Source organism: Osmerus mordax, chromosome 8, assembly GCF_038355195.1.
Source record: "Osmerus mordax isolate fOsmMor3 chromosome 8, fOsmMor3.pri, whole genome shotgun sequence".
NCBI classification, from domain to species: Eukaryota; Metazoa; Chordata; class Actinopteri; order Osmeriformes; family Osmeridae; genus Osmerus; species Osmerus mordax.
The window spans coordinates 13,101,240-13,125,151 of NC_090057.1; the positions used below are offsets into that span (position 1 = coordinate 13,101,240).

A 23,912-nucleotide genomic window follows, 5' to 3' on the forward strand; every position below is an offset into this window, starting at 1 on the left:
AGGCTTCTGTATAACTAGATAACGACCCATTCATTTGAATCAGGTGTGTCGGAGCAGGGAAACATCTAAAACATGCAGGACAGGGGGTACTTGAGGACCAGGGTTGAGAACCACTGGGCTACAGTATAACGGTACTGTAATGCTTAAAAGCGTATGAGACCAGGAAAAACTCCCATGCTCGTCATGCTCGGACCATTTTATTGTGCACATTTACTGAACAGCATGAGTACAGTCTTCATACACACTCAAACACTAAACTCCTCACACAGTATTTACAGAGTTGATTCAGGGAAAGGCCGTGTCGTGTCTAACTAGGATTACCAATCTCATGTCACATGAATGAAAATATGGTTAGATTTGGGGAACAGAATGCAAATAAAGACCTATGCCACCAATAGAAAATGACAGTTGAGATGGTGAAAATTGATCCAGTTAGGTCAAGTGCTTGGTCTCTTTCTCACACACACACTCTAATACTGTAAATACAAAAAACAAAAAACACATACCTGCAAGTGTTCTTTTCTAAATGATTTTCAATAGTACAATTTGGGTGATGGTGAAACCTTGCACATATGTATAGCCTTCTCCCCAAAAACGTTTCAAAATGTCAAATTTTCTACTGTATGAATACAAGTTAAAGACCATACTGAAGGAGAGGACTGCCCATTCTACTTAATTACAAGTAAAACATTAAAATAAAGTGTAGAGATCAAATAATCAGAATTTAAAAGGAAATAAGGCAATGATAAGAAAGCCTATTCTGAAATACCTTGGGGAGCATTTACTGAAGTGAAATAGAACAACTTGATTATTGAAATAATAAGTGTACTTGTATCAAGATCCCACTTATGATTGTATAACACTGTCATTAAATCAGATTCTATGCATAGATTTGTTTTCTTTTATCCCTCTCTATGGCTGCCAAAAAAACACATTTTCAATTTATAAACTGATTTTGTCAACCCTTTTCACATAAAACACACTTCTCAATTTCGTTATCATCCTACAAAGGAGTCAGATGGCTGAGCGGTTAGGGAATCTGGCTATTAATCAGAAGGTTGCCGGTTCGATTTCTGGCCGTGCAGAAATGATGTGTCCTTGGGCAAGGCACTTCACCCTACTTGCCTCGGGGGAATGTACTTACTGTAAGTCGCTCTGGACAAGAGCATCTGCTAAATGACTAAATGTAAATGTACAAAGCCCACACAAAGTTCATCACTGTCACGCATGCACACACACTTACACGAAGCAGTGGTATGTTTTGGGGGAGGGGGGTGATCTCCAATGAATACGTGTAAGTTGGGTCAAATAAAAATCAGTTGTTTATTGTTGAATTCTTGCTGGACAGAGAGGGAGTATGAAATGGCGAGCCTAGAACTGGTGTCTGTTGGAGTAAATCAGTGGTTGACAGGGGGATGCTCTTGATAGCTTGATGTGTGTGTGTGTGTGGGGTGGGGGGTTAAGTCTCAAGCTTCATTGTTCACAGGTTGTAGAAGTATGAGGCTAATGTATGGCAGAGGGAGATGCAGGAGGGGAGCACCAGGCACCATGTTTTTCCTCAGGTGTTGAGTGATGTCTGTAGTCTTGATGTTCACCAGGGATAGAGGGACAGGAGAATTACGCAAGGGAACGCTGCCGGGGTTTTATTCTGGGGTATAGCTGTAGAAGAGAGAGAGAAAAAGGATATACATTATTATACTTTCTGTTTACTAGTCCACTCAATCTAGTCACATTTGTCATTTTATTTTTCAATTGTTACATGTAAACCTGTCAAGTCCACGTGTAACTGCAAAACATTTTTGAATACAAATATTTCGCAATATAAACTTCCAATTTCAGTTTGTGGTGCATGAATACGATTTAACCAAAGTGATTTCATACAGCCAACTTGATGTCATCACAAGTTCTCCTGTTTGCCTGTTGCCGGTCATAAAGGGTGTTTGATGAATATTTAGTCCCAGAACTTGTTGATTAAATTGAAACCCAGTATACTAACATGCGTAAAGCGCAAAGGGGCCATACATTCTGTGTGATCTGCCTATGCGCAAAGGACAACCAATGCTGATATTTCAGTCGTGGAAAGACGCGTCTCACCCCTAACAGGTTGCGTGGCACGTAGCCTTCCTTGTCGTCGAGATGACCCCACCACCACTCTGTCTCGTTGTCATCTTGCCGCCGCAGAATGGTGATGGCGTCCCCTTCTGCAAACGACAGCTCGTCTGAGCTCTGGGCATCGTACTCCCAGAGGGCATACACAACGCCCTTGTTCATCACCCCCATCTTTTCCTGAACACCTGGATAGAGAGAACCCAGGCAAATGACAGAATGAGTATTGAACAGTATTACAATTCTAACTAGAGAGGGTACAATTTCTGGGGAAATTGTAGGGTGTGCTTGCTTGCGTCGGTTGCAGGTGGATCCGTCCCCTTAAGTTTTTTTCTTCTAGTGACATTTTTCAAGCATTTAGCCTACTCATATTGCGTAATTCATTAAGAACCCCCTTTGAAACAAACTACTGTAACAACGTTGTCACCGGCAGTATTTCAGATGGACTCGCAATTCAAACAGTACCATCTGCTAACTGAAAATATGCCCCCAAAAATGTAAATAGGCTATGTAAATATCTATTTAGGGAGAATTGGCTAATTCAAAAGAGGTTTGCTACGAGCAAGCTAGTTGCGGTGGCTAGCCAAACTTCACTGAGTGAGGGGATTGTGTGAAAGCGCCGGAAATGAGAAAGTTTCTTTTGACATAAAGTTTAGGCAGTGGCACTGAAGCCAGCGATGCACCACACAAGCTTTAGTTTAAATACATTATTTAATGTTACATTACTTACTGTACATGCAAGTCTTGATTTGCTTAAATGTACATGTATGATTCTGCTAGTACACCACGGCACAATACTCGCTGTGCAACAGCACATCTATGCACGTTGTATCCATGCGTCGTTGCTAACGTGTGCTGACGTTGTGACGTAGGCTAGCACTGAGTATCCTTTGTTGACACAAGGCACTTTTTGCCACAAAAACTTAAGTTTAGCCTTAACCGTGCAACGGAACGTAAATCCCAATAGAAGCAACACAATCGTGACCAAGACGAACATTTTTACACCGACGTTGTCTATGTACCGTAGTCCAAATATTGACTGATCCTTAGGGGTGGGAAAATAATAATAATATATATGTGAGAGAACAAAGGTTGTGCCCTTGCCGAAGGCAAAGCACACCCAATAGGACAGGAGGGGGGTTCAAACCTGCAACCTCTTCATCTGTGGTCGAAGCCTCTACTACTATGCTATACCCACCCTTAACCCAACAATACAATGTTGAAGACAGATTCTATCCGTTTTGAATGAAACTGGCTTTTAGCTTATTTACAAAGCCGAATATATAAAGAGGACATGTCTGGGGAGCAAAAAAAGAAAAAGGAGGCATCACCATAGAGAAACTGGGAACATTGAATGAAGCCTTCCTCCATCTCTTCACACTTGTCTGCAGCAGTTTCAACATCGCTGATGGTACTGGCAAAGATTGCAGCGCCCGACTCTACCAGGACCTTGCACAGGTGCACGCTGTTACAAGACGCCGCGCAGTGCAGGGGAGTCCTGTGTACGGGCCGAACACACAGAGACACACAAACAAGTGGGGAAAAAGTATCAAATAAATTCTTATTGTGACAAGCCATGCGTGTTCCGGAACCCTATATCTAGTGCGCTACATGCACAATGGTATGACAAGTTAAACAGTCAAAAGGCCAATGAAGCCTGTTTCCTGTATGGTGTGGGGTGGCTTACCAGCCATCACTGTCCGCAGCATTGACGTTGACACCAAAGTCGAGCAGGAACTTGACTATGTGGTGATGCCCGGCGCACACAGAGTTATGTAATGGGGTGATGCCCTCATCATTGGGAGTGCTGGGGTTTTCCACCTGAGGACAGTGTACATGCAGGTGAGATTAAGGATTAAGACCTAGGACATTTTAAGCATTTTCTGCAGATGCTTACAAAGCTAGATTTTGCAACTTTTCACAAAGCAGGGAATCTTGACTGGGTAAAACTGGGTTTTAGGGATTACATGATATATGATGTGTAGTTCTGTTAATGTTGTTGATCGAATGAAAAATCACTCGCCAGCAAATTTAACAAACTGCCAATAAGTAAAGTAGGTAAAAAGGAGAAAGTGTGTGTGTGAGAGAGATAAATGTCACCTCATAGATGATCCTCTGCACCAGGTCAAACTCTCCTTCCAGTGAGGCGTCCAGCAGCAAGGCCAGGGGGTTGAATTTGACCCTGAGGCCATGGCCTGTACGCTCAGAGTTGGCCTTCTTCAAGTTAGTACGCTTCTCCTAGAGAAAGTGAAAGTTCTATTAGTGGTAAATGTGGCACATGTTATCCTTGAAAGAGAGTTCAAAGATCCGGAGGGCATGAGTGCAATTACCTACCAAAATTTTTTACAGCGGGTGCAAAATGCTGCTGCCAGATTATTGACTAGAACCAGAAAGTTCGATCACATAACATCTACTCTCGTCTCTTTACACTGGCTCCCTATCCAAGCCAGAGCTGATTTCAAAGTTCTATTACTAACCTACAAATCTCTGGATGGACTGGCACCACTTTACATCTCTGGTCTCCTTGCACCCTATCACCCCGTAAGAACACTTAGATCTCAAGATGCTGGCTATCTGGTGGTTCCCAAAATTAATTTAAAAATGCCCTGCTGGAGGCAGGGCGTCTCATATAGAGCACCACTTCTCTGGAACAAATTACCTGTCTCAATTAAGGAGGCTGATACTGTTTCGACATTCAAAATTAGGTTAAAAACGTTCTTGTTTAGTCAATTCTATGACTGCTAAGCATCCTATGACTGCTAAAAGTAGGTGTGTATGTACTTTCTATGTAAACCTGAAGTGTGTGTCTATCTGTATATTACCGTAATTTTCGTACTATAAAGGCGCACCGTTATATAAGCCGCAGCAGCTAAATGTCTGTTGTTAACTTAGCTGCTATCACAAAGAGATCAGCATAGAGATGTGGCAACGCGTGGCAATCATTTAACCACTTAACTTTGGCTATTTTTGAAAGGCCTTGAAAAAGTGTGCACCGCTAGTGGCCGTTAGCTGTAAAAATCCATAGATTTTCCATAGAATCCATATATTAGCCACACCATTATATAAGCCGCAGGGTCGAAAAATGGGAACAAAGGCGCGGCTTATAGTCTGAAAATTATGGTACAATTAAAGCCTCTATGTTCATGTTGCCCCATCTAGATTTTTTAAATAAACTAAACCTTTTACTGTATATTGTTACTGTTATAGTTTCTCTTACTAGTAGGTGACAACGGGGGACGGGGCATTCTCATCCTTATTCGTATAAGTATAACTTATTTTAGAGTTCTTTCCCCTGGAACAGATTTCATGTTCAACCGAGGGGGGCTGGCGCTGTCTTAGTGTCTAGGGCTGCATCAAATAACCTTTTTTTGCTTTGCTAAATTGCTGCACTAGTCCACACTTGACCGGTGGGGATTTCATCTCATCCCCACACACATCCCCTGTGGTGTGGGGGGTTTGAGCCGTCAGCACCTGCCTGGTCGTCGGTCTGCCAACGCTGGACCTGGTCGGCAACCGGAAACCAGTCTCCATGACGGGCAACAGCGAGTTTCCCGGTCCCTTCCCACATCTACCAAGTTAAACAATTGACATTTCCCTGCTGTATGACTATGTTGAGCCTGTGTTCTGCTCCTCTCTTTCACCAACCGTCTCTGGAGGAGGGGATCCCTCACTGAATTGCTCCTCCCAAGGTTTCTTCAATTTTTTCTCCTCCAGTGAGTTTTTCTGTGAGTTTTTCCTTGTCTTCCTTGAGGGTTTAGGTTGGTTGAGGGGCAGTTCTATGGGCGTATGAAGCCCTCTGTGACATGCTTGCGTGTTTTTTATTTTATTTGAGTGCACAGTCCCTTTGTGTTTGAAAACCGGTCTGTGCTGTTCTCCCACTTGTCTATCTATCTCTCTCTGCTTTCTAGTCTGCATAACCTGCATCCGGAACATCTTTTGTAAAACATTTTGAACGATCACACAATTCAAATGGGATGTAAATAAACTATGCTCTAAAAACAAATAAGTTGGGCTGTTTGTTTGTACGTATTTGTGGTGTTTTACATAACATCAATAACATCTATTGGCTTTGATTATAATTTTTTTATGGGAAAGGCTATTTTTTTACGCTAACTAGGTTGCATTTGTGTGAACGTAACAATACAAACTAAGGTGTGTGCCTCACCACTGCTGGTGAGGGCGTAGTCCCGGCGTCCTCTGGAGAGCTGACCTCGAGCACCGGGCTGGGAAGCATGACCACTAGACCCTCGAGATTGTTGTTGTGGTTATCCTCAGACTCCTCCGGTTCGGGGGGATTCAAGAGGCCCTCCGGGGCCGATGCAAGGGCCTGGTTGTCGTTGGTGTCGTTTGGCGGAGGGAGAGCTTCCGAGGCTGGTCCCTCAGCGCCGGGTGTCTGTGGAGGGGGATTCCCGTTGTCGGCGTCTGCTGCCATGTTAACGCAAGGGTAGTCTGGCGGATTGGCGGGCTGATAGAAGGGTGTGCCTCCCCCGGCCCCCCCTCCCCCATTTCCCCCGACAACAGAAGTCTCTATGCCCCCCGCCAGCGTGTTAAAGCGCTGGTAGAGCAGCTTCTGGATATTGGGCCCCGCGGGGCCCTCGGGCTCCGTGATCGAGCTGCGCTTTTTCAGTGGCCGAGGGGCGTTGGCCAGCTTCTTGCGCAGCACCTCCAGGTCAACATCGCTTTGGTAGCGCAGCGGCGAGTGCACCATGGGCGTCAGCTTGGTGGGGCTCAGAGGCCGCGGGATGTTCTCGACGTTGGGAGGGGGGGCTGAGGACTCCGGGGCATGGCCACCTTCCAGATCTGTCGCTTCGCCATCGAAAGAATCTTCGTGGCCCTGGAATGCAGGGAAGGGCCCTCCTGACAGCATGAAGGGCAGAGGGGATGGGGGTGTGGAGCCCGAGTGGAGAACAGGTTTTCCATACACTGCACGCACAAAGGAAAAAATTGAAATAGTTACATAATCTGCTTGTTAGATCTTTGGGGGGGGGGGAATGCCAACGCAACAATGAATTCAACAATGACAAAGTTTTGTTTCAATACCTGCTTTGAGAGCGGGTTTGAGAGGGTGACTCTTTGGCGCCGCCTGCTGGAGGTACATGTGGTAAATAGAGCTGGAGTTCATGGTGGCCGGGCCCTTGCGGGGCGACTGCGGCCGCGACCCTCTGTCTGGAATGAAGGGGCGAACGGCCACGGCGAGGGGCGGGTCCAGCCGCTCCCCCAGCCCTGGGGGGAAGAGCGGTGAGTTTGGCTGGAAGGTGGGGCTGGGGGGCACTGATATGCGCTGCTGAATCTGCTGAGAGGACGAGCCGGATGGGGGAGGCACACGGGGCCAGGAGGGGGCCGGGGGGTTGGGGTGAGGTCGAGGGGGAGGCACGTCTTTGCGGCGCTCCAGCGAACTGTTGTAGGCCGCCGAGATGAGGTGCGAGCCGTAAGGCGGGGGCTGGGGCTTGGATATGGCAGGGGAGGAGACGGTCATCTTGTTTGAGTCCATCACCTTGGGAGAGGCACAGAGGAACAACATTTAAATGTCATTGACTCATTCATCAGATGCTCATATCCAACAGGAAGAAATTTCCATCTGGAAAATGATATGCAGCCCTGTAGATAAATACACTCAATCTATGCTATGATATAACGCTGGAATGATCCCACCTATGTTTTACGACCGTCAGGAAGTATAAGGCCAGCAACTGTGTAAGAGCTCCACGTTCATTAAAGATAGTTAACTAGGTACAATTCCGACACCAGAGTACATGTTTGCTACATTTGGAGAGAAATGGAGACTGACCTTGTCTGTGGTGGTACCGGAGGGGGAGCTGGGAGGTGGAGTGGTGCCTTGAGTGTCAATCTCAGACTCTCTCCAGTCTGGGGGTTTTAGCAAGTCATTGCCCTTGCCTAGTGTGGGCCAGCTGGCTTCGTTAGCTGAGAAGAGGGGAGGAGGTAAGGTAAGGACCATGAGAGTAAGAGAAGGCCTCAGGGCTAGTTTTAGGACTAGCATGGGATAAAGGAGGTTTACCAGAGCTGGGTCGAAATGGTTGCTTGAATACAAATTGCTGTTCTTGTCCACAGCTAGTGTAATGGATTGGGTGGAAGCTGGACATATTACAAACCAGATTTTTGATTGATACAAATGAACAGTGTTTATCTTTTTCAGACATGCTACACATGGTCTGGCTTAACCTGGTCTTTCACCAGGAAGGGGCGATTAATGGAATCAGTTGAAAACTCAATTGACAATTTGTTGTGCATTATAAAATCATCTAGATTATATATATTCCTATATTCAAGAATATAAAAAAATTGGCTTGCATACAAATTTGCCAAGACTAAATGCTAAGAAAATATTTTCCAGCATGCTTGATAATTTTATTAGCTTATTATTATTTAAGTGATGCATGGTGAGTAACTAGGTGGGCTATGGAGGTCATGGAACGAAAATCTGATCAGAGCTCAAATTTACAGGTGTGGCGTTACATAGGTAAATTTGACTTCAGCACTGATCACACTACATGCAGGGGAGCGCAGTGAACCTTCCCAAAGTAGCAATGCATAATAATGCAGGATCTGTTTTCTTTCTCGATGCCAGAGCACCTATGTACATATCCCCTGTAGTGTGAGGCTGAAATTTAGAGAGCTGTGAAACCCCCTAGTTCTTTCTATAAGCCACTAGATCCAGACAGCTAGTTTATGAGGTCAAAAGTGAAGAATCATAAACGGTGTTGGTTTGATTTTTCTTGATGTGCTTTCACATACTTCAGTGCAAATTCTACATATTCTGTCGCCTTTCTTTTTAGTGTTCATAAGAACGACTCATTTACAAAAATCAGTGACCAAGTTGCTTGGTATTTAATTTTGTTAACAAAAAAAAAACTAACACGGCTCTAGTGCTCAACTTGCATTATAAGCAAAGTATTCTCAACTGAAGGTGCACAGGAACACAAGAAAACAGCAAAAACCATGGCACGGTCTGGAAAAAAGAAATGCAATGGATGCTGCAGTGTCAAAACAAGCATTAGCCTATTCATTTGCACCATGCATTGATTTATGGTTGAGGGTCTGTTTTACATAGACCTCAAACTTGCATAGTGGGCAATGTGTCTCAATGTGAGGCAAAGCAGGCATTACTGTTATAAACGTCATCAAGCACCAAAATGTCTCAGTTTGCAATTTTACTAAGTCTCATCAAATTTCATAAAAAACGATTCCCTCAATATCCCTGGTTGTTAACCAAGCTTCAGTTGGAATACAATGGCCAACTAAATCTCGCTCAGATATCTAAGAAGGTTCAAAGCAAGCCATCCCTCTGCTTAGCAACCTGCACACTCACGGGAAGGACCTTCCAAACTGGAGGGGGCCCCGGGCCCCATTTGAGCTTCTTGAAGGGGTGCCGGTACAGGGTCCACAACGATGTCTAAATCTGACACCTTCCATGAGCTGGGGGGCTTTCTCACAGAATCCGCCACTGATGGTAGTGGGTGTTCTGGCTGGTTGTTCAAGTTCTCTGTATGGAAATTATATTGCATACTATTGGGCAGGAAAGCTATACATAAAAATGTATGGAAATGTATGTTTTGTCATCGGCTTGTACATACACTCGCATCTACTTTTTTGTTGTTGTTGATAACTCTATAGCAATACCTGTACCGTCGTTAGTTATGTAACAGATAAGTACAATTACTTTTTAGAACGTCTGGGACAGCATATTCGCCGGCTAGCCAAGTCTGTACAGGTTCTTTAAAATGTTTTGTCTGACTGACATTCTGGGATCACCACTCTTAATCTAATATAGAAACAAGTTGTTGACATAACTGGATGAATTGGGCCCCAGGGATCTCAACTGATCCGGGAGAATGAAAAACCGGAGGACAAAATTTTAGTTTGTTTGGGGTTACGAGTCTCCTATGACTCTGTAATACTCCTGCTGCAATACAACTCAAATACATTTTGGCTTGGTACATATGCCCACGGTCCATTATCAAATACATTTTGCACAGAAAAGGATTCTCCAGAACGTAATGCAAGTGGCAACCAGACTCAAAAAGCAGAATTAAAGAAACAGCAAAGGAAAGGTAAAAGGTGACAGCGGGCGGGGGAAGAACTCAACCACGGCACAGCAGAGCTGACAAGGAGGAATTGGGAGGGCAGTAGACAAACCTGATTTCAAGCGGGCTTGGTTGTTGGGGACGTTGACGCCCAGCGACTGGGGCTTGAGGGGGTCTGCCGGCACAGAGTACCCACTCTCCTGCGTCCCCGGCACAGGGACCTGGATGTACGGCCCCACGGCTGCCACGCGACCCACTGTCCCAGGGGCCGGCTGGGGAGACGGCGGCCCATTAGTCCGGTTGAGCTGCAGGGTGACAAGAACCACATGAACAAATAAGACAAGTGGGGTCACGTGAAGAAGGACTTCTCAAACATCTAATTTCACATGAAACTTGCCCAAATCTTTTTATTGTTAAGCTAACTGTTTGCTGGCTAAATGGGAAGTTATCACATTGCACTAGCTATTGTAGCTTTAATAAAAATAACGTAAATATTGTACACACAGTGAACAGCGCATCAACAAATAATGAGGGTGATCTCTAATGTGTGTAGCATGTTGTGTGTGCGCGTGTGCTGTGCGCTCCTAGCCTTACAGGCACGTTCTCTTTTGGACGTGCCTCAGCTTTTTTCTTGTAGAGGCGGTCGCGCAGCTCGGTGATGCGCTTGTCCATCAGCGTCACCTCCACGTTGCGCTTGTTCAGCAGGTCCTTCTGCTGCTGCAGCTTGCTGTTCTGATCCTGGTTCAGCTTGTTTCTTATCTGGGGAAACGGGGAGGAAGGTGCACGCCTGATTAGTGACGCAAAACGATCCAATTGGGAGGGTGATCGTAGGCGGCAGTAGTCCATCAGTAGACTGTGATAGAGCTGATGTCGTCCATGTTTTCCTAGTATTTGTTTTACTGCTTCGATACAAAGCAAATCTCGACAGATTTGGGATACAACTAAATCATAATATTCACATTTCAGGGCCCAAAACAGTAGCCTATAGCAAATTTGCTTCGCGGTTTTGGCCATGACAATTACCCGGCTCTTTTAGGAAGACTAAAGCTTTGGCCAATCAGCAGAGGTGACGACGTCACTCTACAGACCGTACAATGGGGGGGGGGGGGGCTGCAGGTAACATGCACCTACAGTCTCATCTCGTGACATTTCACAGACCTGCAGCTCCTGGTAGAGTTTGCGCAGCTCCAGAGCGGCGGTATTGGACACCTGTCCTCCCAGGGCGGACTGCAGGTTGTTCAGCTTGCCTCTCCGCAGGTCCTCCAGCTGCAGGCTCAGCTGCTCCACCCGCAGCACGGCCGCCTGCAGGTCCGCCTGCTTCTCCTGGAACAACCCGCTCACCTGCTCGATCTCGGCAGCTGAGGAGAAAGGAGAAAGGGGATGAGAGCGTAGTCCTTTAGTACCTCGTGGATCGGAGAGCGCAGGAGAAAGGCCGCAGCAGCAATGTCTAACCAGTGACCAGTGGTATGAGGGGAGTGAAACTTCAGTTGAGGAGAGTTGATTGATGATGAATCGATAAATACATGTTGCTTTTTTACAAAGGAAGTGTCAGCTTGTAGCAGAGTACAGCGGAAACAAACTCTCAAAAATGGAGTTTAAGTGTCTTTTCATTTTGTGTCTTTTCATTTTGTGCCACTCTTACTGTGCTTAGCTAGCCCTTATAAAACCTTTTACAAAGTTAAGGGCATTGGTTTTCATGACTCTGATGGGATCTGCTCAGAGCTAAAGGGGTAGAAAAAAAAAGAGAAAAAGTAAAGAGGCCAGATTTGTCATGCAAAGGATTCTTCAAATCCCAGATGATCTTAATTGTAAGGATGCCTAGCCTTAAGCATATTACTTGAACAGATATGTCTACGTTCAAGACTAATCAGGGTTGAATTTAACTCCAGAGACCAAGACCAAGTATATATGTGTGAGTACGTACACAGGTTGAGACTGTGTGTGAGTATATAGTACGTACACAGGTTGAGACTGTGTGTGAGTATGTAGTACGTACACAGGTTGCCATTGATGACTTTGCTGTAGTCCACCTGGCCCCTCATGGCGCGGATCTTCTTGAGTTTGGCCTCCTGGTTCTCCACGCGGTCCTTCAGCCTCTGCAGCTTCTCTGTCTCAGACACTGACTGCTGCTGCCGTCTCTCCTGCTGCTTCAGGTAGCGCAGACGCTGCTCCTAGACGCACACGGGACGCTTCCGATTATTCAAATGGAACGTTTGTCTTCACTGCTCTAGATCTCCATCTAATATGCAGTTGGGCATACATGAATCAAAACCATATATGGGTAGTTTGGCTTTTGAATATTTTCTAGGATTTACTACTACAGGGTTCTTGCAGGTTTCAGCAAGTCAAATTTAAGACCTTTTTAAGACATTTTAAGACAATAAAGACTGAAATTTAAGACCTACACAATGCATTACCCCAAAAAATATTCTAATCAAAGAAATTCTAAAAAAAACATTTTATTTCAATGAATTCAGTCATTGAAAAAGTATAAATGTAATTTACAGATAAAACAATCACATTAGTAATTTTTGAATATTTTTTTGGCAAAGTTTGCAGCGAGCCTTGTACATGGAGCTGGGTACCGCTTGTAACCAACAGCGGAAATCCCGGTGATCTAGCCATGTCTCGTTGAAAGTACACTTTCCCATTTTCCACACGTAGCCGAACTTTAACAAACTCTGAGGAAGCGCAGACGTATTTTGCGGGCAGGTATTGCATTTATAACAGGATTTGTAGTTTTATCACCGTGTACATACAAACACAAATATCCCCCAGAAAGAACTACAACACACTGAACCAACGTTCTGAGGGCAACATTCTGCTGGTTTCGTTTGTAGAGCTCCGCTTTGTAGGCTGCGACTCAATACTTTTTTGCTACTTTGTCATAACTTTCTGCGGCCAGCGGTTCTGGAAATGGACGAGGGTAAAACCTTTTTTAGACCTGACTAAGTGAAATTTAAGACCTCGGATGAAAATATGGCCGTTTTTAAGACGTTTTAAGGCCTTAAATTTAAAGTTCTGAATTTTTGACTTTTTAAGACCCTGCGGGAACCCTGTACTATCTAATTTACCCAAATGTTTATGGCAGAATGTAGATTTTATTGTATTTTTATGAAAAGATCTTACTAGATCCTATTGTACCTTTAGATACACACAAACAGATAATTCGGGGTCTCAGACCCCTCAGATAAAAATAAGATAAGTCCATAAGACGTTCTTAGATCAGGTGAGGGCCCCATCAAAATATAGTATAGTTCTAAACTCTACATTTTCTTCATTCAATTACACCAACACCAAAAAAGATTTTTCTATAAATTGTATGCGATTCACCTACAAAGACTATCCCTAGGTAGTAGTACAACATGGCAAAACGTACAAGTTCGAATTTTAACATGCAACAAAGATAATATCAACACCAATTCATAATCAAAAAGGTGTTACCTTAGCGACAAGCATCTGCTGTTGCACCTCAATTTGTTGCTGCTGCCGTGTGGCCATCTCCTGCAGCTCTGACAGCGTGAGCTCCACACGGGGGCTCCCCACCTAACACACACACACACACACACACACACGATCCATCAACTTGGGGCTTCCCTACCTGTTTCATTGGTAGCCTGTATAAAAGGTTTCAAATATAGTCACGTTTAAAGGTGAACCCAGATGGTGGGTACATAAAATAGCACAACGTATGTCAGTATGTGGAGCTGCAACAGTAATCGTGCGTGCACACCCAGCAGTGTGGATACGGACACTAAAATAGAAGGTGACCTATTGCTCGTGGATACATCTGACATACAACTCAATCAGTAAATCCAATAGCTTTGTTTCATGCCAGCACATGATGCTGGTCTCCGAACCAATAATGAATTGTAGTGGAACACATTAGCTGGATAGAAACTACAGATATTTGTTCTACCTCCCAGTAAAGCTCACCACTGGGACATGATGATGCCTGCTATCAATGTCCTGTCATAACCCCTCAGCTAAATGTGCACTTTGGCCACATACAGGAACATTCATATAGCCACAATGTCCTTTCTAAAAAAGACAACAAAAAAGATGTGTCACTCTCCAAGGACTCACTGTATGCAAGTAAGACAGCACAGTAAGTGGGGGATGGGATTAACCAAAGGAGGATAAGTGATGAGAAACAACAGGTTCATAGATAACTAAAAAGCCATCACACAGTCATGGCAATCATGCCACGTTGTCTATGAATATTTCCTTACCCAAGGCCTGGTCTCTCCTCCCTAGAAGCAGCGAGTATTTCTTGTCGTGGTGCTGGATGAATGAAGTATGCGCACTGACGCGATATAGATGTAGAGCAGATGACTGTAGAGTTTGTGCTGGAGATGACGGAACTGGGGGAGTGACTAAGCCAAAGCGAGTCACGCTCGGAGAAAGCTACATGCGCGCGGCGTCCATGCAAGTGCGTGGCGAGTCTTGCGCATTCGCGAGACCGTGTTGCGTTTGAGAACGAGAGAATGAAGCAACTTACACGCATGGCCACTCAGTGGCTGTCTAACGGACAAATCACAGAGAGCACGGAACCAGGCAAGTTAGTGCCTCTACCAACCATTCAAAGTGACATTGAATGATTCTTTACACAGTTCACCAATTTAACCACGTTAACATTGGTACTTAAAGCAACGGCACCCAGGTATTTGCAAATTGTAACGTGCTCTGGGCCTGACCCAAATGAAAACCAGAATGTCATTGTCATTGCACTGTTAGATACATCCCAAAATCACGCTTGAGTCTTCTACTCAGACTTATTGAGCTATGGTCCACATCTTCATTTTACACTGATCTTTTACAAACTAGACATTGGCCAACTGGAAATGATCGATTTCCTAGCTGAGGGGTCTTAACAGATGCAGGGTCAGCAGCTCTGTCAGAGGTGGGCTGCACATCTATCAGAACCCCAGGGCAACTGGTTCACTCCTTTTTAGAAAACATCCTATGTATGTTGTGTGTGTAGGCCGTCGGTCAGGCAACTCTGTAACATTGCTCACAGAAACCAACTAATGAGGAACTGGATCACACTACACACACACTACACACAACTGGATAGTGTGTATTAGATAAGAAAGACAGAAGGTGTGTCATGCTGCCGTCTCTTGAGAAGGGAAGGGAAATAAATAAACAATTTGGCATCTCGTGACGTTCTAGTTCTTACCCAAATCCCCCCTAAGGTTAAATTAGTTCCGCTCCCTTGACCACGGCAGCTTCCCGTTCTGGAATCTGGGACGGGGGGGGGGGATAATGGACTGGATACACACTTCACGGAGTGCTTATGAGGCCAACTCGAACTGAGAGATACATTATAGCTCACACAGTTAATATGGGACGGGGCGGCGTACTTCTAAGAACCGGATTCACACAGCGTTGGATAAAACTACAACATACTGTGATCCATTCCCTTATTGTAAGTAGGAGAGGTAATGTGTTTGCTGGCATTTTAAGTTCCATTTATAGAGAGTACTGTAGTACCGAAATGAATGCATTGGCTATATTATTTGGCCATCTCTGGTGCCCTGGTCAGGTCAGGCAGCCATGCCACCTGACAGTCCCCAACTGCATCAGTCACCCAGGGAGGCTGAACTGCTCAACCTCTCTCAGGAAAAGTCCATTGTTGTGGTTTGGTCAGCACAGCCATTAAAAATCTGTATGGCATTTAGACTAGGAAAGAAGTGAGGTCTCTGAGTCACTATTTTAGTAGAGGTTTCCCTGCAACAGCCATGTAAACACAGCCTCTGGTATACTTTGCTTCAGTAAGCGATGAGTCCATCTAATAGTCCCTGGATTTACAATAGAAAATACTCGAGAATATTATGTTTGTGTTTTTGATGTGCATCGTGAGCTTTTACCCCATTCTCATTCTTTTCTCCACTGCTTCCAGCCCTGCGGTTGGCCTGCTCTTGAGACTGCTGGCTCCCTGCAAAGAGTAAGATGTACACAGAAGGAAAATACACTTAATTAATAATGGTCCCTTCAAACCAACCGATGCAGCACAAAGTAGACAATACAAAGCCAAAAGGATTTGAAGCTTGTATTCTAGTTTAGAGCCAGAGAATGCAGAAGGTGTGTGAATATGTTGCCATCACGGTATGATGTTAAAAACTCTCCACAATTTTATCAGAACGCAAATCGGTTTTGCACTGCTCCTCTGTTTAAACAGTCAAATGCTGAAACATTGACTCATGGGAAGCTGATGACACGTGATGTCACACGACAGGCCAACGTACCCGTGCTACAATGTCGAGGTGCAAGAACATTTACATTTAGTCATTTAGCAGACGCTCTTATCCAGAGCGACTTACAGTAAGTACAGGGACATTCCCCCTGAGGCAAGTAGGCTGAAGTGCCTTGCCCAAGGACACAACGTCATTTTGCACAGCCAGGAATCGAACCGGTAACCTTCAGATTACTAGCCCGACTCCCTTACCGCTCAGCCACCTGACTCCCTAGAAGTCTGAGATTGTTAGTCCGATGACCAGACCATGCTTATGTTAGCATGAAAGTATTTATTTTTGAAATAATTGAAATAATGTATTTATGGACATTTATTAAAAACTAGCAGCATACAAATATATTGATATTGTTAGCTTCAATATCATCTGGCTCAGAGGCTGAAACACATCATCTCATGAATTCAGCAAGACGTTCGCCACTCATTCCTGATCCGTCACCCAAGCTTGACCATCTGATAACCAGGCACAGCAGTGGCTTTCCTGGCCGTTCCACTTTCCTGTTTATCTCTGCAGCAGTAACCCAAGTAAGACATCACGTGACTGCAAACACCAACTAAGATAAACTGCCAGACAAAAATGGCTTCTTAATCAACCTCTGACAGCACAGCACATCTAAGACACCTGCGTGTCTTCGAGTGTCTGTGTGCTTGGGCAATGACAGACATGCCTTTTGATTTCATAGCGTCCAAGTAAGTGTGGCGTTTAGCCCGCCCACCTTGATCACTGCTCTCGGTTGGTGACTCTTCGTGTCTGAGGAAGAACTTCACCTCTTGTTTACGAGGGCCCCACTTCTGCAAGTGCTCATACATCATGTGTTCAAATGGAATGGCTCGCTCTGTAAAGACAAATTTAAGACTCCGTAAGTTCTCTGTTTGAATTATAATGACATGATACACCGGACATAAATTCACAGTGTTGGGAAGAGATTGATGACTCAACCAAGACATGCGTTTTTTTCATTCTAAAATTTGAATACTCAAATGTTTGTCTCCACAGAAATGTGTTGCAGACAGCAAACAACCTGTTAAAGTAGGGCCATAGTTTGTAAGGTTGAAACCTAAGTGAAAGAGGAATGCTAACACTTGCATTGTCTGAACGATCCATCAACAATATCCACTGTGACAAACTCCTGTGTCATCAGTGTTTGGGTTTTTTGTGCAAAGCACACTGAGGGAAAGTGAGTGCTTGGTTGTCAGGTCAAACTCAATTCTGATTGTGTAATAAAAATACCCTGCAACGACGACCCACCATTAAGCTGCATTTTTTCCCTCATTAAGTCAAATAGAATGTACTCCTTTCAAATGAGAGCACTATAAAAGTGTCATTATTCCCCTACCATTGCCTCGCCACACTTCAGCCAGATGGCAGCCGCTCTCTCCAGGCTCCTTGCAAAACTCCACCACATCACGGCATGAGGTTTCTGGGGTGATGGGTACCTCCGTTAAAGCCTGCTCTCCATCACTGAGGTACACTGTCAAGATCATCTGAAAGAGGAACAAAATAGCAAGAGAATTAGATCAAGCAAGCCTTTTTTCAGCTGGAACCATTTTTTCCTGGTAGGATTTTTTCAGTCCCCTTTAAACATGGTGTGTAATAATGAGGTCCTCTGAGAGCTGTTTAGCAACACAGACAGCCCAGTGCCAGTGGAATGTCAATTTGAACATTTTTGGAGCGTACAGGCACTTTCAAGCCAACTCGGTTCCAGCAATTTTGTTCCAGCCAATCGCCTTCAGCAAGGCGTGCCTTCCTTGGTGAGGCGTACCTTTCTCATTGTCTTATTTTGTGTCAATCAAACTTCAGCTGAAGGAAAGTGTAGAAGTCCAGACTAGAATTAGGGGCACCCTTTCTCATATTGTTCAATTTATTTTACAATGTTACCAAGTGCAGCTTTAAACTAAACTGCCAATTGTTTATCACTGCAGAAACACTAGATTTGTCCCAATAGAGTGCTGTTGATTGCAGGTTTTTTGTACCTCTGGATTTCATAATACTAGAGGTTGCCTCCTTTTTAGCTTTGTGTCAGCTTATATCAAACCCATAGTTCCCTGGGTGTTTCAAAACATGACTTTCCTGCACCACCAAGCACTTATTCTGGACTGCCTCCATGTGTACTGATCTCAAACCGAAGCACATTAAATGGCGCAATAAAATAAAATTCCCTGATGCGTAATCCATATGACCCAAATCTGAAGCATGTGTCAACGAGAGAGCACACACAAAAATACCGCAATGTCTTGAACTAATGTGACAATAACTAAAACAATCTACACACCATTGAGCAGAAACACATTATAGATTCTACAGACTATCTGTTACAATTCTACTCACACTTCAAGCGATTTATTTTAAATAACCTTAAAAATACAATCATTCCATGAGCACAGATAGGCTATGGATCTATTTAGGATACATAATTAAAGTTCATCACAGCAACAATGTATCTATGAGCAAAACCAAGTGAATGATTTAAGCTAATGTTGTGATAATAAATCCATTACTGGATATAGCCTATTTGGACAGGAAAGTACTAATATTGCAGAATCCTTCATAGACACCAGACATGTTAAGGCATTGAGTCAGGATAGACTATTATTTCACTAAGAAATTTATGATGTACATCACACATGTATGCCAACATAGCCAAGACTCATTTACATTTTCATGCAACAATGATGTCAATTTCCGCAATCACTTCAAGCTCAGACTACATTTATATTACATTTAGTCATTTAGCAGACACTCTTATCCAGAGCGACTTACAGTAAGTACAGGGCCATTCCCCCTCGAAGCAAGTAGGGTGAAGTGCCTTGCCCAAGGACACAACGTCAGTTTGCATGACCGGGAATCGAACTGGCAACCTTCGGATTACTAGCCCGATTCCCTCACCGCTCAGCCACCTGACTCCCCAGTAGACTAATATCCAAATGTAGCGCAAGCGATGACAAATCACACTGAATTTCAAGAGGGCAGTGATCTCACCTTGAGGGAAAAACGTGTTGCCCTCGCTAAGTTCCGTCTGCCCGTAGGCTTTGACCCTTTGAATGCCACCTGTCTCCTGCCCTCATTCTGGGGGTGGTGGACCTTCTTAGTCCAAGTGTTTCGGTCTTTTGAGAGGCTGACCAGGCTCCTTAGCACTACTGTCACAAACTTCTTCATTCTAACATTCGGACTTCAAATACTCAGCATTCAATGAAACTAGGAAAGACGAGCGCACAAGTAAAAAGGTTTGCAGACGTGGGCTCTGCAAAACAGCATTAGTCTCCTTTGTGTAAAGGCATGCTGTGTGTGCATCCACTGAAGGACAGAGGCAAGGAGAGAGAGAGAGAGAGAGAGAGAGAGAGAGAGAGAGAGAGAGAGAGAGAGAGACGTGTTTGAATCCCCTTTTTGAATAAGGCTCCACTTAGGTGTGTTATGACAGTGCAACCAAATTATCAAATAAGACTGAGTTGACCAGGCTGTGACAGGGTAGACCTACTACAGAGAACAGCTACTGATCCCAGCAAGCAAGTCCTACATTTTGAAAATGACTGTTTACTGATTCAAGCAAAGGTCGATTGTACAGACGTGGACAGAGAACCAAAATGGCAAACTGAAAAGTGCATGCCGCTGCCTGCTTCTTGGTTATATGATTACAATGGTCATTACTCTGAACATTTCATTCAAAGGGATATACCAAACTGAAGTGCAAAAAGTGAGGTTTGAGTCTCAAATAAAAACACTAACTTAAGAGCCAATTGTCCTCATGATTCTAAGTTCTCATGACAGGATCCATTAACATTTGAAAAGCTCTGCAGTAAGAAAGATGACAATTTAGTGCATTAGGGAAGAAAAATATATAATAGATAAAAGGTCACCAAACAGGTGGGGCTCTTGAATAAGTCAAGAGCTGATTTATTTTCTCTATTCATGATCAACTTTGACAGACTCTGAGCCAGTCAGGTACATTGAGTCACACAGCCTTGGGCATAAAAGCTCCTTACACAGTAAGGCACTCGAGAACCAAACAAGGCAATTACAAATTAACCAAAAGTATGATTTCCGTCCTCAGACAGAAAATCATTCAATCTAACCATATTTTTACCAGTGCAATAACTGAATATGATATATAACAGGCTATAGCAGCTAATTCTGATTATTTGTATGGAGGAAAGTATTAGAATATCTAAATGTGGAAATAGTCTTGTATTTAGTATCAATATTAACTTCCTGTAAAAGACAGCTGTTCATGGACATGCAAGACTTGCAGTCACCATGAAGCTGTATCACACAACGCTTACAATGTGTGAGAATTGTATCAAAGTAAATAGTTCTCAGTTGTGCCAACAGGATGGTACTGTAAGCTACAATGACAGCAAAATTATTTGTACAACTGACAATTTGTTAATGTTCTGTAACAATATATTATCACAATAGCCAAAATAGCAAGGTAACAGCTTTATAAAAAAGTAAGCTTCATTTTTTTTCTTTGTAAACATAATATCGTAAGTATTTGTAAACACAATTCAGGCTACTTGTCATAACAAAAAGTTACAAATATTCTAGAAAAAGGTTTGACAAAAAACTTGCGGGTCACATTCGAGTTGTGTTTATTCAAAAGGAAAACAGCAACTGAATGTTCAAGAGCTGTACAAATAGGCAAACAAAATCAAGAAATGTTGGTATAGGCTTGGATCATTTTATCAGTGTCTGTGTTTCAGTCAATCATTTTAATCAATGTATCCCTTGCTCTGATTTCATTCGGTCTGTCCACCAAACACAAAGTAGCAGTAGCACCAAAACATCATATTGTAATACTTTTTAGGAATGACAGTTTCCTCACCGGCATCATATTTGCGGCTCGGTTGGTGTCAGGAGGAGAGGCACATAACAGCACTAACGTTGGGTAGCTTGAAGTTCAACCAGGGAGTGGTGACGTTCACTTGCAAATTTGCAATGCTCACCGCTGCAGCATCCTCAAGCCCAAACAAGTAAAGGAATGGTCCACCCTGTCCGATGCGCTGTTGTTGCTTCGACGCCAGTCCTCTGCAAAATACATCACAATTAGCTCTAGTTTACTAGAAAACTGAGAGTTGGCATAATTTATCGCATGATTTACGCTATTGTGGTTAGCCATACAATTATCCGGACACGTTCCTGTAGCGTTAATTGTCATGTTAGTGTGATAGTTAGCCATTTCATCATGGCTAGCAACCACGACCAACTTTGTTGGACGTACATGCCATGGCAGAGGGACTCGAGAGTACCAGTACGTAGGTAGGTCTAGCCTACTAGTACATGTTGCCGTACATCGAGTGTGTGGGCCCAACGTCAAAACAATGTCAGTCACAAATTGCAAAACAGCTTTATCAAACGTAAAAACAAAAACCTCGTCGTTTAGTGATACGTTTAGCCTAAGGTTTTGAACATTTAAGTTGGTTCGAAATGACAGGATGCATTTAGATGGCTAGCCTACCGCATTGGCTTGGGTTCAGCAGTCTGATTGCTAAGCTAGTACTAGCTAGTAGTAGCCTAGTGCTGGTAAATCCACTGCCTCTTTGGCAATTTGGCTAGCCAAAGCAGTTAAAGTAGCAGAGTATATTTTTTGTAATGATTGCAAGCATTTCAAACTGCTTGTTTAAAGCTAAATTATAAAATCAAAACGTAAGGTTTGATTTGCGATTAGACTACAAACGATTGTGGCTTTAATTAGCTAGCTAGAGCTAGTCAACCCAAAAATCGACCAGATAGTAGATAGCCTAGCCACGGTAGCTATCTGAAACACTCACTATTTAATAGATTGGCTAGTATAACAACGTAATTTCAGCACAGATCTTAAAGACAATCCACGATTAAGTAAATTATGGATGGTGGATAACTGTCAATATTAGTACCCGATTAAGTAGTTAGCTCGTGCTTGTATACGGGCTAATTTCAATTAGCTAGGACTAGCTAGTAGCTAGCTAAACACACTGCGAACTGGGGTTGTTTAGCCTGCTGTTTCGGCTAGCTAGACTAGCTCAGGGAAGCACATTCAGAAACGAGAAAGCTGCCAAACTCACCTCCTAACAATGATTCCGTTTTGGATTAATCGAATTTCGGGAAATATTGCCGGCTTGCCTTTAAATTTCAAGGTTAGAGAAGACTACTGTATATATTTAATCTGTTGACGTGAGAAAACATACCCCCGCCCTGCAGTACGCTGCCACGCAGTGATGTCACGTTGACTCGGAATGTAAAAAATGTGAGCTGCACCACAGAAAAAGTTGATAACAAGTAGGAGGTTGACCTGTACAATCACAGAAAAGGGTGAGAGGAGGTTGGTTACACATTTCTACACTTGTTCGTTATTGAACTATTTACTTATTTCATTTTGAGAAGAAAGAGGAATTGATTAATTACACAATAAGACGATGTCCCTACTTTTTGTGTGTTATCTTTTTGAAGGTGATGCATGTTTGAATGGTATAGCTTAATATATTTAGTAACAATATAAAAAAAAAACTCTAGGGTATGCTATTATTGGTCTGTGACAGTGAGTCACAAACCGACCATCTGTAACTGTAAACACACACAGAGATTACGGATCTATTCATATTTCAATTAATCCACGCAGCATACATTTGCAAGGTCTGGCACACCATGACCAGGAGGTCCTGGACTGAGCTGTAGTACATACAGCAAGCCATGTGGGGGAGGTCTCACTTTCTGCCATCACACGATACAGTGGGGAAGGTGAGAGTCAGGGACAAAAAGGTGAACAATATCACATCATTTGTGTAAAATTATGTGGGTACATTTTAAGATATCTCACACCAATTACCATTAGAACAGTACACATATGTGTGTTTATAGGTGTGTAGAGAAATGCCACTATCTACAATTGCACTGCCACCACATAAGAAGGTCCTGGGGTGGAGTCCCTCTATGGTCTGTGGCCTGTTTACTGGGCCTTTCTGCGAGGATTTTGCTTATTCTCCCTGTGATTACATTTTACATTTTACATTTATTCATTTAGCAGACGCTTTTATCCAAAGCGACTTCCAAGAGAGAGCTTTACAAAGTGCATAGGTCACTGATCATAACAACAAGATAGCCAAAAAACATCGCGAGTAGCCAAAACATGAAGCACACATTGTGAACAACCAAAGTAAGTGCCAAAGGGAAGAACCATAAGAGCATGTAGTTAAACAAGTCACAACCAAACAACATGAACAGCTATAAGTGCAAGTGTACCTGTGGGAAAAAGCAAGCAACAGTAATAAAACAATATATCACAGCGAGAACCAAAAATTTTAATCAGTTACCACTAACCACAAGAGCAACAAGTCTCTAAGCAAGAGTCATTGTGATCCTTGAGGAAACTAACATCGGGTCAAGCGAACCGTTCCTAAGTACCGTTGTACTCCCGGAACAAGTGCGTCTTGAGCCTTTTCTTGAAGGTGGAGAGACAGTCAGTGTCTCTGATGGAGGTGGGGAGTTGATTCCACCACTGGGGGGCCAGACAGGAGAAGAGCTTGTGTTGGGACCG

General features: G+C 43.6%; 1 protein-coding gene across 3 annotated transcripts; it reads right to left on the reverse strand.

Moving 5' to 3' along the window:
• Nucleotides 1-183: 183 nt before the first annotated feature.
• Nucleotides 184-22,585, reverse strand: ppp1r13bb (protein phosphatase 1, regulatory subunit 13Bb). Of its 3 annotated transcripts, none has more exons than XM_067241830.1 (18): nucleotides 22,444-22,585; nucleotides 21,225-21,427; nucleotides 17,742-17,889; nucleotides 17,121-17,240; nucleotides 16,022-16,089; nucleotides 13,593-13,694; nucleotides 12,145-12,319; nucleotides 11,307-11,506; nucleotides 10,767-10,907; nucleotides 10,261-10,453; nucleotides 7,895-8,028; nucleotides 7,147-7,600; nucleotides 6,272-7,029; nucleotides 4,207-4,344; nucleotides 3,794-3,927; nucleotides 3,438-3,604; nucleotides 2,095-2,294; nucleotides 184-1,659 (listed from the first exon to the last, which is right to left on the reverse strand). In XM_067241830.1, exons 2-18 carry the CDS (start codon nucleotides 21,231-21,233, stop codon nucleotides 1,618-1,620), a joined length of 3,183 nt encoding a protein of 1,060 aa, XP_067097931.1. In that variant the 5' UTR covers nucleotides 21,234-21,427; nucleotides 22,444-22,585; the 3' UTR covers nucleotides 184-1,617. The 3 variants fall into 3 exon arrangements, with proteins under 3 accessions (XP_067097931.1, XP_067097930.1, XP_067097932.1); XM_067241829.1 differs by having other exon boundaries at nucleotides 10,743-10,907; XM_067241831.1 differs by lacking the exons at nucleotides 16,022-16,089; nucleotides 17,742-17,889; nucleotides 21,225-21,427; nucleotides 22,444-22,585 and having other exon boundaries at nucleotides 10,743-10,907; nucleotides 17,121-17,178.
• Between the last annotated feature and the right edge of the window lie 1,327 nt (nucleotides 22,586-23,912).

Bases quoted from the DNA above. Each gene is read 5' to 3' on its own strand.
- ppp1r13bb (XM_067241829.1), bottom strand. The intron at 16,090-17,120 runs GTGGGCGGGCTA...TACTCTTTGCAG, and splicing joins AACCGAGAGCAGTGATCAAG to GGAGCCAGCAGTCTCAAGAG. The intron at 10,454-10,742 runs GTAAGGCTAGGA...GTCACCCTGCAG, and splicing joins GTCCAAAAGAGAACGTGCCT to CTCAACCGGACTAATGGGCC.